At 36.8% G+C, this 15061-nt stretch overlaps 1 protein-coding gene across 2 annotated transcripts in view; it reads left to right on the top strand.

Annotated features, from left to right (window-relative positions):
• Positions 1-528: 528 nt before the first annotated feature.
• MTMR2 (myotubularin related protein 2) overlaps positions 529-15061 on the top strand; it is a 95943-nt gene continuing 81410 nt past the window's right edge. Inside the window, exons 1-2 of one of the 2 annotated variants that reach the window (XM_032167198.2) lie at positions 546-806; positions 10651-10721. Coding sequence is in view for 1 of the 2 variants with exons in the window: in XM_032167197.2 (XP_032023088.1) it covers positions 727-806 (80 nt within the window). In the remaining variant the exon portion in view is untranslated. Of the gene's footprint in view, positions 807-10650; positions 10722-15061 lie in introns of both variants that reach the window. The other variant, XM_032167197.2, reaches the window with a different exon arrangement.

Below are 15061 nucleotides of genomic sequence, written 5' to 3'. Positions count from 1 at the left end.
ATCCTAGCAGAAGCATTTCCCCTTTACCCAGTTCCTGTTCTCTTATCATAGTTCTATTCCTCCACACTCCCTTCCTGCTAGGCATGGGAATTTGAAAGGGCAGGGAAAAATCGGTAAAAGTTTGTCTTCTACTTGGGTAATCCAATACCACCGCATCCAGTAGTATATAATTCTTTTTGCATGTATATCAGTTTGCATGTATATCAGATCCTCCCCAATCCCTCTTCCATACCTCTTTCTCACTTTTCTCTCATTATCAGGTTCTCTTGTTTTCCTTGACCCCCACATTCCTGTCTCAATCATCCTCCTGGCCTCAGGTCCTTATCTCTTTCCTGAGACCCTCATGTTTAGTGTTCTCTCATTCCTCTTACACCTAGGATTTCTCCTCCTTCCCTAAGGGTCTGGTCCTTCATCCCTCCCACTTCACCAGACCCCCTCACCCTGGGAGCCGCCACCTCCCTTTCCCCAAGACCAGAGGTCGCGCGGCCGGACACAACCAACACGCAGCGTTGGTGCCGGCGTCTGAGCGGCGCAGTGGGGTCTTCCCGCTGCCCAGCAGCCTACAGGCGCGGTGCACTCTGGGGGAACATGGCCGCTTCCGGTCTCCCTCCCGGGCCGGCGCTGGCCTGACTGCGGCCCCTGCCCGGAGCACTCCGCCCTCCGCTTCTCCCGCCCTGTAGCCGCGAAGACTGCTTCAGCCTTTCCCTCTGCTGCCCCTGCCGCGCGATGGAGAAGAGCTCGAGCTGCGAGAGTCTTGGCTCCCAGCCGGCGGCGGCTCGGCCGCCCAGCGTGGACTCCTTGTCCAGGTAACCAGGACGCCCAGGGCCCCGCCCAGCGTCCGAAGGGGAGGAGAGGGGCCGGGGACCGGCTGGATTGTTGCCCCAGTTCGCGGATTCTGGTTTCTGAAGGCTACGCCGGAATTCCTTCCCGGGGACTTGGGAACCACTTCTGCCTCCCTCCCTGGGGCGTGGAGGCTGAGGAAAAGGAGGTTAAAACTCGCTGCTTCTCTATCGATTCCTCCACCTTTCATATTCCCAATCTCGTTTTCTCCCCGATGGAGGTGGCCCCAGTTAATTACTTTCTCCTGTCTTTCATTCCCTCTCCAACCTTTTTTAAGACCGTTTCCCCCGCCCCCATTCTTTTCCCCACATTTCCTGTCTTTCTCTGTCACTTTTTCCAAAACCATCCTAAAGTCAATCTTTCTTCCTCCACCGCTTCTTATGTCTTTGGTTTTTGGGTTCTTGCCCAGCCCTTTTCTCTCTTTTCATGGCTTCACCTTCTTAATTTCTTTCATGCTTTTCTCTACACTCTGATTTTCTTCTCGCCTCTCCTTTTGCTTAAATATGTAAATAAAAATGTCTCCTGTGCTTCTCTTTTCTAAATCTTCCAGCCGAAAGTCAGTATCAAGGAATCTGAGTGGTTTTTATCCCCAGTGATAGATTTAAGAAAACAAAATGAGTGGTAGTTTTCTTCCTTCTTGCGCTACTGGTTCTCCAGGTTGTCATTTCTCTTGTAACAGATGGGAATTTTTTCCTGGAATTTTGAGGAGGACTTTATGCAGCTTTGCAGAGAGCTTTTATGAATATTAACTAGACGCGTTTTGGATGCAGTCTTTTTCTTTGATTTTAAAATAATGATTTAAAATTTTATTAAAAAATAATGTAAGACCTGTATTTGCTTTTTATGCAGCCACGATGAAATCTGGTTCTTTTCCACTGAATAATAGTCTAATTGTTATTAGAGAGTGATTCGATAACTGCTGTGTGAAAACACACAATTTTCATTTTCTCCTCGAATCAGTGGAAGTGGCTCTATTATAATTCATTTTGGATTCTGCTAAATATGGGTAGTTATTGCCTTTTTTCCTATTGGTGTTCCGTACTTCACTGGGGAACCACTGTCTGATCCTTCATTCTAAATCGCCATATGCACTCATAGCTCCCTGCCCAGTCGTTTTTCAGAGTCTTTAATAAGCACACTATAATTGTTGGCTTAAAGTGCCTTTTCCACCAGGCTATAAGCTATTATACTTGAGGGCAATCTTAATCATCTTCATATCTCCAGCACTTAACATAGTCTTAGCATGTGATAGGTACTCACTAAATGGTTTTTTTTTTTTTTTTTTTTTTTTGAATTTGTAGCCTGAATTATCCAGGAGAGGAGGATTTTTCTTTGCAGTTTGATTATATATATTGCACGTTTGAGTCAAGTATTTTTTGAATTCTGTATTTATTGCTTTGAAATTTAGAAAGCCGAGGATTAACATGTTCAGTCGTATAATTCATTCAGAAAACAGGTTGGAAAATTCTCATTTTATGGGAAAGTTACGAATGACAACTATGCCTCAGAATAGAATAAGAGGCAACCAGTACTCTCATCCAAGGCAGGGAAGTTAGAACCACATGAAGCAGCATAGTATGTTAGAAAGAAGGAAGTACTGGAAGTTAGGAAGCTCCCATGCTGAAGTCTCTGGCTGAGCTAGCTCTTTGGTCTTTATCATTTAGACTTTTTAGTCTACAGTTTTCTCATCTTTTAAAATAAGAAGCTTGATCTAGAAAATCTGTAAGGTCCCTTGGAACTCTAACATTGTCATTTTTAAAATTTTAATGACAATACTAAGATAAATGCATGGATATTAATTTTAAAGATAATTCCTTTGCAAATAACCTTTGTTTTGGATTTTTGCAATTACACGAAATAAATGTCCTTTATTATTACAAACTAATATACCTAACGGTGCCACTTTAACATATTTATTTCCTAAAAAAGAGAGCCCGGCAAGTTTAAAGTTTATATATGTATATGAACTTCTTTATAAAAAATTGTGTTACTGACAAAATTGAGAAAATTAAGTACTCCTCAAGAGAATTGTGATATAGTAGATTAGCCTCATCCTCTCTGGACAAAAATATAAGTATGATTCCTATTTTCCATAAGAGAATGCCAGCTTTCATTACTCTCCTCTGGAAGGTAGAAAAGTAACATTTACTTAATGTCTACTGTATGGAAGTTTCCCTGCTAAATTCTATGTATCTTTTATTTCATTAATCATCATACCTGTTTGTGGCACTCTCCTTAATCAGCAGTATGTAATGTATTACATTATAGACACTAGTTAGAAAGCTTAATTTTAAACAATCTAGGCTAACACTTCATCGCAGGTGACTCTAATACATTGCCAGTGTGGACTGCTGTGGTCTCATAGCTATGTTAAGTGTCTATCTAGATTGTTTAAGTTACTTCTTTTGTTTCATTATCCTTTGACAAAGCAAAATTATTGCTGTTTGGCCTATATTATCTCAGTTTTTGCAGAAATGATGCCCTTAAATTGTAATTTATTTTTATGCTTTCTGTTTTTATACAGAGGCCTAATTGGGAAACTGCCTTTGGAATTTGTTTTGATATCTGTGGCAGAATAATAGTTAATATTGTTAAATGTGTCACAGAATGTTTTTCACACATGGATTAACATAAATTTCTGCTGAGTTTAGCTACAAGGAAACTTATTTGTAGAAAAAATTATGTGTGCTCCTTGTTGGTTAGTAAGTGGTAACTACATAACTGCATCTTTAGCTTAGTAAAACACTTTAGTCAAATTTATATCTGAAGGTGGTAGTATACTCATCTCCAATTTCTTTAAGTACTTTTATTATTACATGAACTCAAGTTAAATATTATGTGTTATGTTTAAATGTATTGATTAGATGTCTGAAGCCCTTTTGGAAAGTAGGAAGAATAATACACTAATCCATGTGGTTGCCCATTGTTTTTTGAAAATGACATACTTGGCCGAGCGCCATGGCTCCTGCCTGTAATCTCAGCACTTTGGGAGCCAAGGTGGGAGGATCACTTGAGCCCAGGAGTTTGAGACCAGCCTGGGCAACATAGTGAGACCCCATCTCTAAAAAAGAAAGACTTTTTAAAATAAGTAAAAATATTTTAAAAAATGAAAATGACATACTCCATTGAAGTTGGATGAAAGGCCGTTGTGCAATCTGTTCACAATAAACATGTGATGAGTCTTACTAAGTATCTGTAGTCATTTCAGAGTTCTCTTGTCTCCAGTTATGCCTTCTAGGTCATCATAGGTCTGATGCTTTTGCCCACAAAAGGGCAATTTCATTCTTCATATGATATCCAGATAGTAGTTTCCTAACCAGCTATAGTTTTGTCATCCTGCATCTTTAAAAAAAAAAAAAAAAGGTAACTCAGCTGGGCGTGGTGGCACGCACCTGTAATCCTAGCTACTTGGGAGGCTGAGGTGCCAGAATTACTTGAACCTGGGAGGCCGAGGTTGCAGTGAGCCAAGAACACGCCACTGCACTCCAGAGTGGGCAACAGAGTGAGACTCCATCTCAAACAAAAACAAAAAACAATAGTTGTCTTTGGTGAGTCCTGCTTAATATTGCCATACTTCAGTAAACTGTTCAGCAACTCTTGTATATCTTGCTGTTGGCCATTCTTCATGTATGTCTATCCCCACAGAAAGAGAGAGGGAGTAGTGGAAAACTTCACTTTAGCATCCTGATAATCTAGTTATATTCTGTAATTTTATTCTTGTTGGGTGTGCTCTGATTCTTGATATAAGTATGACTTTATAGGATATAGGTAAAATAATACTGTAGGTCAGATGTGATCATAAGAGTAGGCCTGAGTCTCAGAACTGTAATGAGTTACACAGCAGAATTTGACATTATATTGGTAATAATCTGCCATCTTAGTCTGGTTTTCCATTTTTCAGTTTATACATTATTATAAAATGCACTGCTTTAGTGGGTTTCTTTGATTAGTTTGTATTGTGCATAATCAAATGGTAAGATATCTAGTGCCAAATAGGTGCTCAGTGAACATCTAAATAAAAGAATGTTGACGGAATGTTCACCACTGGTCTTGTTTGTTGTTCCCGTTCAAAGGATTAAAAAGGATTCCTTCTGTTGAATTTGGCCTGAACACTTGCAATTTCAGGTCTAAGCTGAAGTTATTTTTATGGCAGACTCTGGGCATCTTGAGCTGATTTTACTGGCTGTATTATCTGTTCTGTGCTCAGTCCTATACACAATGAGGTTATATCCTCTTCAACTACCTATTTATCCATCTGCTACTCTTGATTACTTTTGCCCCTTTTGCTCTAACTTGTGTTGTTAGTCGTTTTAATTAATGTGTATTCTTGTCATCCTTCATATACCCTCAGGCTTTAGTTATTCTGGGTACCATACTTGTTTATCCCAGATTATTTTGGTTTTATCAATTTCTAGTATATAATTTCATTAGCATTGATGAGCATCTTATATTTACATTTAACTTCCATTAAAAAAAATCAAAGGGGAGGTACACATACTCAAAGTAGTTCTCAACTAATTGCATTTCTAAATTGCATGCCTGCCTTAAAATTATCATCATTTGAAAACAGCAATTCCTAGATTTCTGTTTCCATGGATTTTGATTATACTTATAGCCTGAAGAAGTAGAAGAGTTTCCTGGATTTCTAAAACACATTTTGTTGCAAGTTCTCATCTTTAGTTTTAGCCTCAAGGTCACTTAAGAGTGATGTGTTGGAGGCCAGGTGCAGTATCTAACGCCTGTAATCCTAGCAGTTTAGGAGGCTGAGCAGTTTGGGATCGCTTGAGCCCAGGAATTCCAGACCAGCTTGGGTCACATGGCAAAATAAAAAGTTAGCTGGGCATGGTAGTGCATGCCTGTAGTTCCAGATACTTGGGAGGCTGGTGTGAGAGGATCACCTGAGCCTGGGAACGTTGAGGCTGCAGTGGGTTGTGATGGTGCCACTGTATTCTGGCCTGGGCAAGACAGTGAGACCCTGTCTCAAGAAAAAAAAGTGATATGTTGGTAGGAAATATGCTTTTATGTTGTTTTTCTAGTAGTGGTGATGGATTTGTGTAAAATCACACATTTTTACCCATTCCCTTTATCACTCTTGGCATGTCTTCTGAGACAGCTGGCAAGATTAGAGGTAGAAATTATAGCTGTAAAACAGAGTAAAGCTACCAGATTGAACCTACAACCTTGGCATTATCAGTAGTACCTTGCATCAAACATTGAACATATTAGACTAAAATTAACTTACTTTGGATGTCATTACTTAAAAACCCTCAAAGATCTAAGTTCTCTTAGATAAGAACCAATATTGGTCTGAAATAGTAATTATGTAGCTTTTCAGAAAGGACATATTTAAAGAATGCAAGTTGATAGTGAACCTGAGACTGGGTCCCAAATATATCTGTATTTTTCCTTTTTATGCTATTATCAATAATTTCCTATTAGTGTAGACCAGTAGTTCTCAAAAGTTTGGTCTCCAGGCCAGTAGCATCAGTATCTCTTTGGGATTTGTTACAAATACAAATTCTTGGGCCCTACCTTGGACCTAACTGAATTAAAATTTTAGGGGTGGAGCCCAGCTGTTGGTGTTTTAGCAAGCTTTGCAGGTGATCCTGATGGATGCTAAAGTTTGAGAACCACTGCCTTGGATCTTTTGCTAATTGGTGCCTTTTGTAATGCAATCAACATTAGTTAAAACGAAGTTAAGGTCTATGTTAGAAGTACTGTAAAACTATTACTTGAGAGCATTTTTGTAAAAATGTTGACTAAAGTAGTAAAAGGTAAAAGTCATCTCTTGTTGATTTATTAGATTTGATTTCTAGGAAATTTCCTAAGGCATTTTTCTTTCTCAGCCATGAGTAACATAAAACAAGAATATGTGTTTTAGGTTTTTTCATAAAAATAGATTCTTAGTGAGAAAGATTAGTGGAAACAAGCATTTATAAAAAAGGTACAGTTGACCCTCGAACCACATGGGTGTGAGCTGTTCAGATCCACTTTTATGTGGATTTTCTTCTGCCTCTGCCACCCTTGACACAGCAAGACCAACCCCTCCTCTTCCTCCTCAGCATGTGCAACATGATGAGGATAACAAACTTTATGATGACCCACTTCCACTTAATGGGTAGTAAATGTATTTTCTTTTCCTTGTGATTGTCTTAATAACATTTTTTTCATTGTTAGAGTTCAGTATATTGGCATGCAGCCTGAAATATGTTTTGATGGGCTGTTTATGTTATCCGTAAAGCTTCCAGTCAACAGTAGTCTATTAATAGTTAAGTCTGGGGAGTAGTTTGGGGAGTCAAAATTATATGCGGATTTTCAACTGCATTGAAGGTCAGCACCCTAACTCCTGTGTTGTTCGAGGGTCAACTGTGTTATGAACAAGTAATTCCAGGAGGCCATCACCTGAACCTGTAAAATTTGGATTATGCCCAGGGGAAGGAGATAACCTGGATACAGATGACCAGAAAGCAGTAAGTTTATTTTGGAAAGCTGCCAAGTTAATGCTATTGTATTCAAAATCGCCGGAGCCAAAGATTGCGTGTGATTCAGGGTTTGAGTAATGGAAATTCTCCAGATTTTAGTGTGGAATATTTTTCCTTTGTAAGGAAGATGGTTTTGAATATGTAAAGTACTTGCTATCTTTGTGTCTACTGTTTGATTTAGTTAAATCGGTAGATAATAATTAAACACTATTAGAGGTGATAGTCAAGGATAGGGAGTGATTTTAAAAACCTGCTTTCCACAGGAAGTCAAATTAAAAACGGAACTGTATAAAAAGATAAGGTTGGTACTAGATTATTAAAATAAAAAGGACTAGGGAAGATGCCTTCTTGAAAATAATAACTTCATTTCCCTTTCCTGTAGCTTTATTACGCAAAACTAATTGTGCCTGTCCCTCCTAATATGTTTCTATATAGGTACCAATGTTGTCATTAATATAAACTATTAATAAGCAAGCTTCATAATTCTTCCCTTCCCCAAGTACATAGGACCTATGGCCGTAATCACTGGTGAATAGTTATTCTTTCAAAGACTCTTACTTTGTATGAATAACTCTTGGGCTCTTTAAATATTTTCAGTCTAGAGTAAATAAGAGCAAATGCTTTGTATTAAATATGTTAAAAATTACCTGTAAAATATATTTTAATTAAAAATTTAAACACTGTTATTTGGAAAATTCTTTTTTTTTAAGTTATGCTTTAGGTTTAGCAGCACATAACAAAATACAAACTGACAGTGGCTTAATATAAGAGATGCTAAATTTTTTTTCCACATGAAAGCCTGGAGATAGTCAATACAGATCTAATATGGTGGATCTGAAGTATCAAGGACCCAGATTGTCTTACATTCCAGGGTTACCTCATGAACCAAAATTATTGTTGGAACTCTAGCTATTATATCTTCAGGAGGAAGGGAAGAAGAGGAGCATACTCTCTCTCTTTGAAGGTTACTTTTTTGGCAGTCACATGTCGTTTTTTTTAACTTACATCCAGTTGGCTAGAACATGGATGGTCCCATGGCCATACGTGGGTAAACAAGAGGCTAGGATAGGGAGTCTCATCTGTGAGGCCTTTGTGCTGAGCTAAATTTGGAGGTTCTGTCACTGAAGAATAGGAGAGAATGGGTATTGGAGTCATAGCAGCTTTTCCTCTTGTGTACAGATGAATCGTTTAAAAGAAAGACATTTTCCACCTAAAGTCTGCAATATTTCACGTATGCCAGAGACACGCTTAGAGTCGCAAATGCAGTGACCAAAACAGAAAACACACTGAAAGAGAGGAGGTAATATATTGTTGCAGACCAAAAAAGAGAACTGTATCTTGGAGTACTCTGAACTCTTGAGTTTAGCTTTCTATTTTTTTGTGTCTTGTCTTGGGTCAGATTTTTATAATCCTAGTCTGGAACCATAAAATGAAAGTGATACATTTAATAATGACAAGATCATTAAGTGATGGAGAAATAGAAATCAAAGGAAGAATGGATTGCCGTGCTATATTATATTTCACTTGAAGAGCTCAAGGAATTGCATGGTAAAGTAGTAGCGTGGCCTACTCTGCTTACTTCCAATTTGACATCCATTTCCAAGCCATGTATCCATGTATTTTATCCTCTTCTAGAATGTTGCATCAGGTTCTACTTAGGTATTTTCTCTCATTTCAGTTGTAAGGATGTGGTTTCCATAAGGGAAATAAATAAAGCTGACCATTTTAATTTATGAATGCTTTTGCCAATATTCAGTTTGTTTGTGTATCTTTGACCTAAACATTTTATTAAAAGTCCGGAGACATCTGTGTCTTATATATTCCTTTGTCATCTAACTTAAATATTAATATTTTAAGCATATAATTTCAAACATAAGGAGATTATAATTTGGACATGAATAGAAGAGCATATGTATATAAGTCTCCTCTGGATTGATAAAACATTTATTCATCAGGCTCCGAGGATTTAATAGACATTAAGTCAGAAATATATCCATTTCTCTTCTCGGCAGAATTGCTTTTACTGATAGCAGCAAATGAGCAGTTGCTGAGATAGGGAGGAGGCCTTGTCTGGAGGTTATGCATTAGCAAAAGGGAAAATAACTGGCTGATGATGGGCTGGTGATTACAAGCCTTAATATTCTTGAGCTGAGCCAAGAAGCCCAGCAAAGTTCAAAAATAAAATTTTGTATAGTACGGATGTTCTCTGTTACCAGTATTAGATAACATTCTTTTATCATAACCAAAGGCATTGCCTCAAAATAGCAACACTGAAGACAAGCCTTGCTTTCCTAGTGGTAGACAGTTATAGTAATAATAATATTAATATTAAACACAACAATAATATAAATAGCACATTTATTGCATGCTTACTATGCTGGGCGTGTTGCTACATTTCTTCTATGCATTTTCTCATATAATCCTCATAACTGTATAATTAGAGAGTGTTAATGTTTCCATTTTACAGAGAAGAAAACAGAAGATTAGAGAGGGCACCTTGACATGTGAATTCAAGTCCATTTGACTTCAGAGTCTGTGTGCTCTAAAGAACACACATGGCCGGGCGTGGTGGCTCACGCTTGTAATCCCAGCACTTTGGGAGGCCGAGGCGGGCGGATCACGAGGTCAGGAGATCGAGACCACAGTGAAACCCCGTCTCTACTAAAAATACAAAAAAATTAGCCGGGCGTGGTGGCGGGCGCCTGTAGTCCCAGCTACTCGGAGAGGCTGAGGCAGGAGAATGGCGTGAACCCGGGAGGCGGAGCTTGCAGTGAGCCGAGATTGCGCCACTGCACTCCAGCCTGGGCGACAGAGCGAGACTCCGTCTCAAGAAAAAAAAAAAAAGAACACACATGCCTGAAGATCTAGTGCCCCAGGTGCAGACCAAAGCTTTGTAGTTAGAGGGCAGTCCCAGGGCAGGTTGATTGGGTGGTAGTGATGAGGACATGAGTTTCCTCGACCTGCTATTTTGCTGGAGAAGGATAAAGATACAGTATACATTCACCAAGTGAGAGTTTGTATTTGGAGAGAATTTTCTTTACCTTTGAATTTTTTTTTCCTTCTGACAGAAAATAGGATGTTTTTTTCTTTGCCTGATGATTAAGAGGATAGTATCATTTCATTCGTTACCTGATGATTAAGAGGGTAGTATCATTTCATTCAAAAGAACAGTTTTACATTTTGAAGATCATATAAAGTATGAAGCAAGTAATTGCCAAAGCCTCCTCCCCACCACTCCCTGCCCTGCAGGCTTTGCACAATGATTTAGAATACTTTAGGGTTCCTTAAATTTCTGAATTCCCCTAAGTTCCTTTGTGTTTATTTACAGTTAATGTGTTAAGAGCCATTGACATTTGAAGATCATCAGAAGTGAAGATAAAACATCTCAAAAATTATAATGTAAGTGAATGGGAAAATGCAGATATAAAAATGGACAAAAGTTAATATTGCCAACAATATTTCTGGATTATATATTATCCCAAATGAAATTTGCACATATGAGTAACAAGTAGTTTCAAACTTCAGTTCCATTTCCAAGTCCCTGTCCTTAAAATTCTGTGTTCTCTTCTACTTGGGGAAAGCAGTCACTAAGTTTTAGTCATCCAGTTATTTTCCATCAGAATTCTTTTGGCATCCGTGTTCTGTTTTCTTCCTTTTCCTCCTTAGCACTTTGCAGTTTGACTTGAGAAGAGGATGGCAAGAATTCATGTTATATGCAAAATGTTGTAGATACTAAGGTCTTTGCTTTCCAGCTATTGATGTGTGTTGTGTATGTTATTCAAATGTAATTTTACTACTGTCTTGTATGTTTCTTAGCCAAAAATATGACCAGTTAGCTAGCCGCCTTCCTTTCTCTATTCTTTCTTTTTTTCTCCTCCTCTTTCCCTTCCTTTCTTTCTGTAAATAATTCTTTAACGTCTACTGTGCCTTACACACTGTACTAGATTCTGAATTCCTAAAAGCTTGGTGCTGAAATGAATTATATCATCTTTTTATACTCTTAGAAGGATTAGAGATCACCAATTAGTGTTTTTCAACTATGGCTGAGGACCACCTATGTATTTCAGTCAACTGTGAACTTGGTGAACATTTAACTTCCTAGGTTTCAGCGTGGGCATTCTGAATCACTGAGGTGACGTTAGGAATCGGCATTTAACAGTTGAAGAACCACTGATCCAGATGCTGTTGGATGCTAGTGTAGTTCCAAAAGTTTTCAGATGTGGAAATAGATCTAGAGAACTCTGATAATTTACCCCAAAGCATAATAAATGTTAGAGGGCCAGGAAAGGTTGTGGTTTTCCTCTGAGGTCATAGAGCTATTTAGTGTCAGAGATGATCTCCTAATTCCCAGTTCTAGACTTTACCATGTAGCATCATGATTTTTTTGCAGGGCCATATAGCTTCACTGTATTTCCTGTCTCTAGAACCCTCTGCTTATACCATGTATAAGATTATAACCAATCTATCACTGTTCCTGAAAATAATAAGAGGACATATGGGTTATGTAAATGAAAAACGTACTGTTTCTTCATTTTTGGTCAGATATGTGACTCATTCTGGTTTTGAAATCATTGGATGATAGACTTGGTGAAGGAAAGAAAAAACATTTTTTTGTATCCATGATATTATTTCTACCTGGATTTAAGTTTTATGCTTACGAAAATGAGGATCTGATTTCATTTTGTGAGTTAAATAGTAGGTACAAATTTTATAGTGTTTTTGCAAATAGTAGGTGCTTGATTAGCTATACTATGAACAGTTTAGTGTTAAAACTTTTCTTCATTTGTATTCTGTGAAGTACACTAGTTAGGAGTGATTTTATTTGCTTCATACAGAATCTGATGCTTTATATACCAAACCAGAAACTTTAAATAATTGAAATAATTTTATTGTATTTATAATACTATATTTTATAGTTGGTATTCACAAGATCTCTGAGGGACTGAAATCTATGAAGTATTTTTGAACTATAAGAGTTTGAATTAATTTTAGTATTGTGTATATTTTATATTGTATTATGTATGGTATATTGATAGTTACTGATTTGTAACTTTATATTAGTAAATCTCGTTATCTTAATTTTGGAAATACTCTGTAATTCTCAAATTACTAGAAAGCTTAATGATGCAATGCCTTTTTTTAATATTTCAAGCCATTTTAATTCTATGATATTTTAAAAAATGTCATTTTCAAATAGCCTATTGATTTCTAAAACATTATTATATTTTTCAATTATAAATTTTCTTTTCATTAAAAATTTTTTTGTTCTTTTCATAACCATGGAAACAAGATTGTAGTTATAAGAGCTCTAGAAAGGAACCTTATCTATTATGTGGTTTTCTAGTTTATGATTTCCAACAACTAATCTGGTAAATAGGGAAGAGTATTCAAAATTAGGGAGAGATGTCCTTGGCAGGCATGGATCACTAAGTAATGTCAGTATTTTGATTTTTAGCTTAACCTTTCTGGACTACAAAGAGAAGTTGAGTGCTTTACCTTTCCTACTGAGAGTTTCAACTTAGTAACTGAAAAAAAAAAAAAAAAACCCACCTGTGTTAACTTCATTTATAAGACTTTGAAGTTTGTGCAGAAAAGTTGTATCTCATTACATTGAAAGGATAGTGAAAGATTAATTGTATAATAATCAGTTTTGCTTGTCTTGGAAAAACAAAATATATCTATCTAGATAGCAAAAATAATGGATATATGACTGTCTAATTTTAATAATGAATTCAGGTTTGCAAGGTGGGGTGAGAAAATTACGACAGATCATTTTTCAAGACATAAATTTCCATGTTTTCTATACTTGTCCAAGTAAAAGTGTTTGTTGAGCAAGTGTTTAGGGAATAAATCACCTTCTCTCTTTTAGTGTTTTTGCCTGTATACTTTAGTTTGGGATGGAAGGGTTAATTTCAGAGCTCTAATAATCTGACCAGTTTTCAGTTTAGTTTGATTCTTCTCTCAGTTAAGTGATATTTAAATAACTTTTTCCCTCTAGGCTACTTATAAATCTGTGTGTTTTCATTTGAGCTATCATCTGAATTTGAATCGGAGGTTTTTGAAGAGATTCTGAGAAGCTCCTTAAATGGGGTGCTGAGGCTGTGAGATTGGTGCTGGAACTCAAGGTCCTTCCTGCCCTCCAGTCCTCACTCCTGTCTCCCAGGGACACATTCATTTTCAGCAGAATACTTTGGCTTTCACCTCTTTATTTATTTAAATTTCCCGATAAGTTCTTTGAAGAAACAATACTCTGGAGAAAAAACAGACATATGTAAATTATTTTCTATACAGACTGGTTGTTCAGACTCTGCTACATTATGAAATCATATGCCTGTGTTATATTTTGGGAAAATGTAATTAATAGACCTGGAAATAAATTGATAACTGTGTCCAGGGTCACGTGTACCTTAGAACCTTGGGATTTTCCAAACTAAGTGCCAACATGCACCAGTTGGAAGGCTGTCCCAGAGCTCAAATCCCCTTTGTTTCTCTGAAGAATACAACATGTTGTCTCTTATTTCTGTCAATCAGATGCCATGATGATCATTTATATAATCTTTTTTATCTTATGAATTGGTTAAGTTTAATGCAGGGTTCTGGCACAGCGTTTTTAAACATAATTAAAAATTATAAATTAATTTGTTTTGGGGGGTTTGTTTTTCTGTTTTGAGGATCCTGCAAATATTCTGACAATAGGTCTTTTGTGTCTCAAATGTTTTATACACACTGCAGGCCTTTTATTATTTTTTTTAAATAAAATCTCCAACAGAATGACTAATAGAGCATGAACAGTGCTTATGATACTATAGTGCATTGTGTAACTATTGAGAGCAAAATTTGCATTCCTAGAAAAGCTTGTTCACAATCAGAATATAGAAGGCATGCTTTAATGTTCTTGGGCAAACATGCTGTGTATATGCTCAGGACATTACTTACAAGAAAATCACTTTTTAAAAATAATCTTTTCTTTCTACGGAATATTGAAGAAAAATTGAATTGGCGGCAGGAGTGAAACAGTTTAAGGCAAGTGGTTTAGATCTTATTGTAATGACTATGGTCAGTAGAAATGCGGCCTCTCCTAAATCTTCTAGAGGCATTTGTTTACTAGGATATATGAAAGGATAGATGACTTGAAGTTTCCAGGTTGTTTTCACTTTAGAGTATATACTCTAAAGTATATATACTCTTTATATGTTTGTTCATCTGCATCTTTAATTTTCGAAATACTTTTTCAATTTTACAAAAAGTATCTTTGTTGAATTATAAATATTAGATTCTGTTCATTGCTGTGAAGTACCTTCAGGTGTTGCTGTGATTGACAATAAAGTAATGATAATTCTATTAACACTCGGCCAAACCAGTGGAGCCAGAAAGGGTCAATACTTTTCTAACAGTTACATTGAAAAATACTGGTGGTGAAATTGGTTTTGTGATTAAAGTTTTGGGTCTCTCTTCTGATTGACTATATAAAAAATCATGTAGGGGGTGTGTGTGTGTGTGTGTGTGTGTGTTTATATATATATTTAAAAAAATTTCTCCCCAATATTTGTGCTTTGTATTATGTGATTCATCAGTTAACTAAAATTTGTAAGTTTAAAAGTATGTATATTCAATTTTCCTAGTGCACATGAAGACATTTTACATTATAGAGCTGAATGAAAAGTACTTTTAGGGCCTAGTGCTTTGCTTAATTTTAATTTAATTAGTGGATGCCTTCTTAAAAGTAGACTTCCTATTCT

Source organism: Hylobates moloch, unplaced genomic scaffold (assembly GCF_009828535.3).
Source record: "Hylobates moloch isolate HMO894 unplaced genomic scaffold, HMol_V3 SCAFFOLD_11, whole genome shotgun sequence".
In the NCBI taxonomy this organism is placed as follows: domain Eukaryota; kingdom Metazoa; phylum Chordata; class Mammalia; order Primates; family Hylobatidae; genus Hylobates; species Hylobates moloch.
This window is presented reverse-complemented; position numbering and strand designations above follow the sequence as displayed.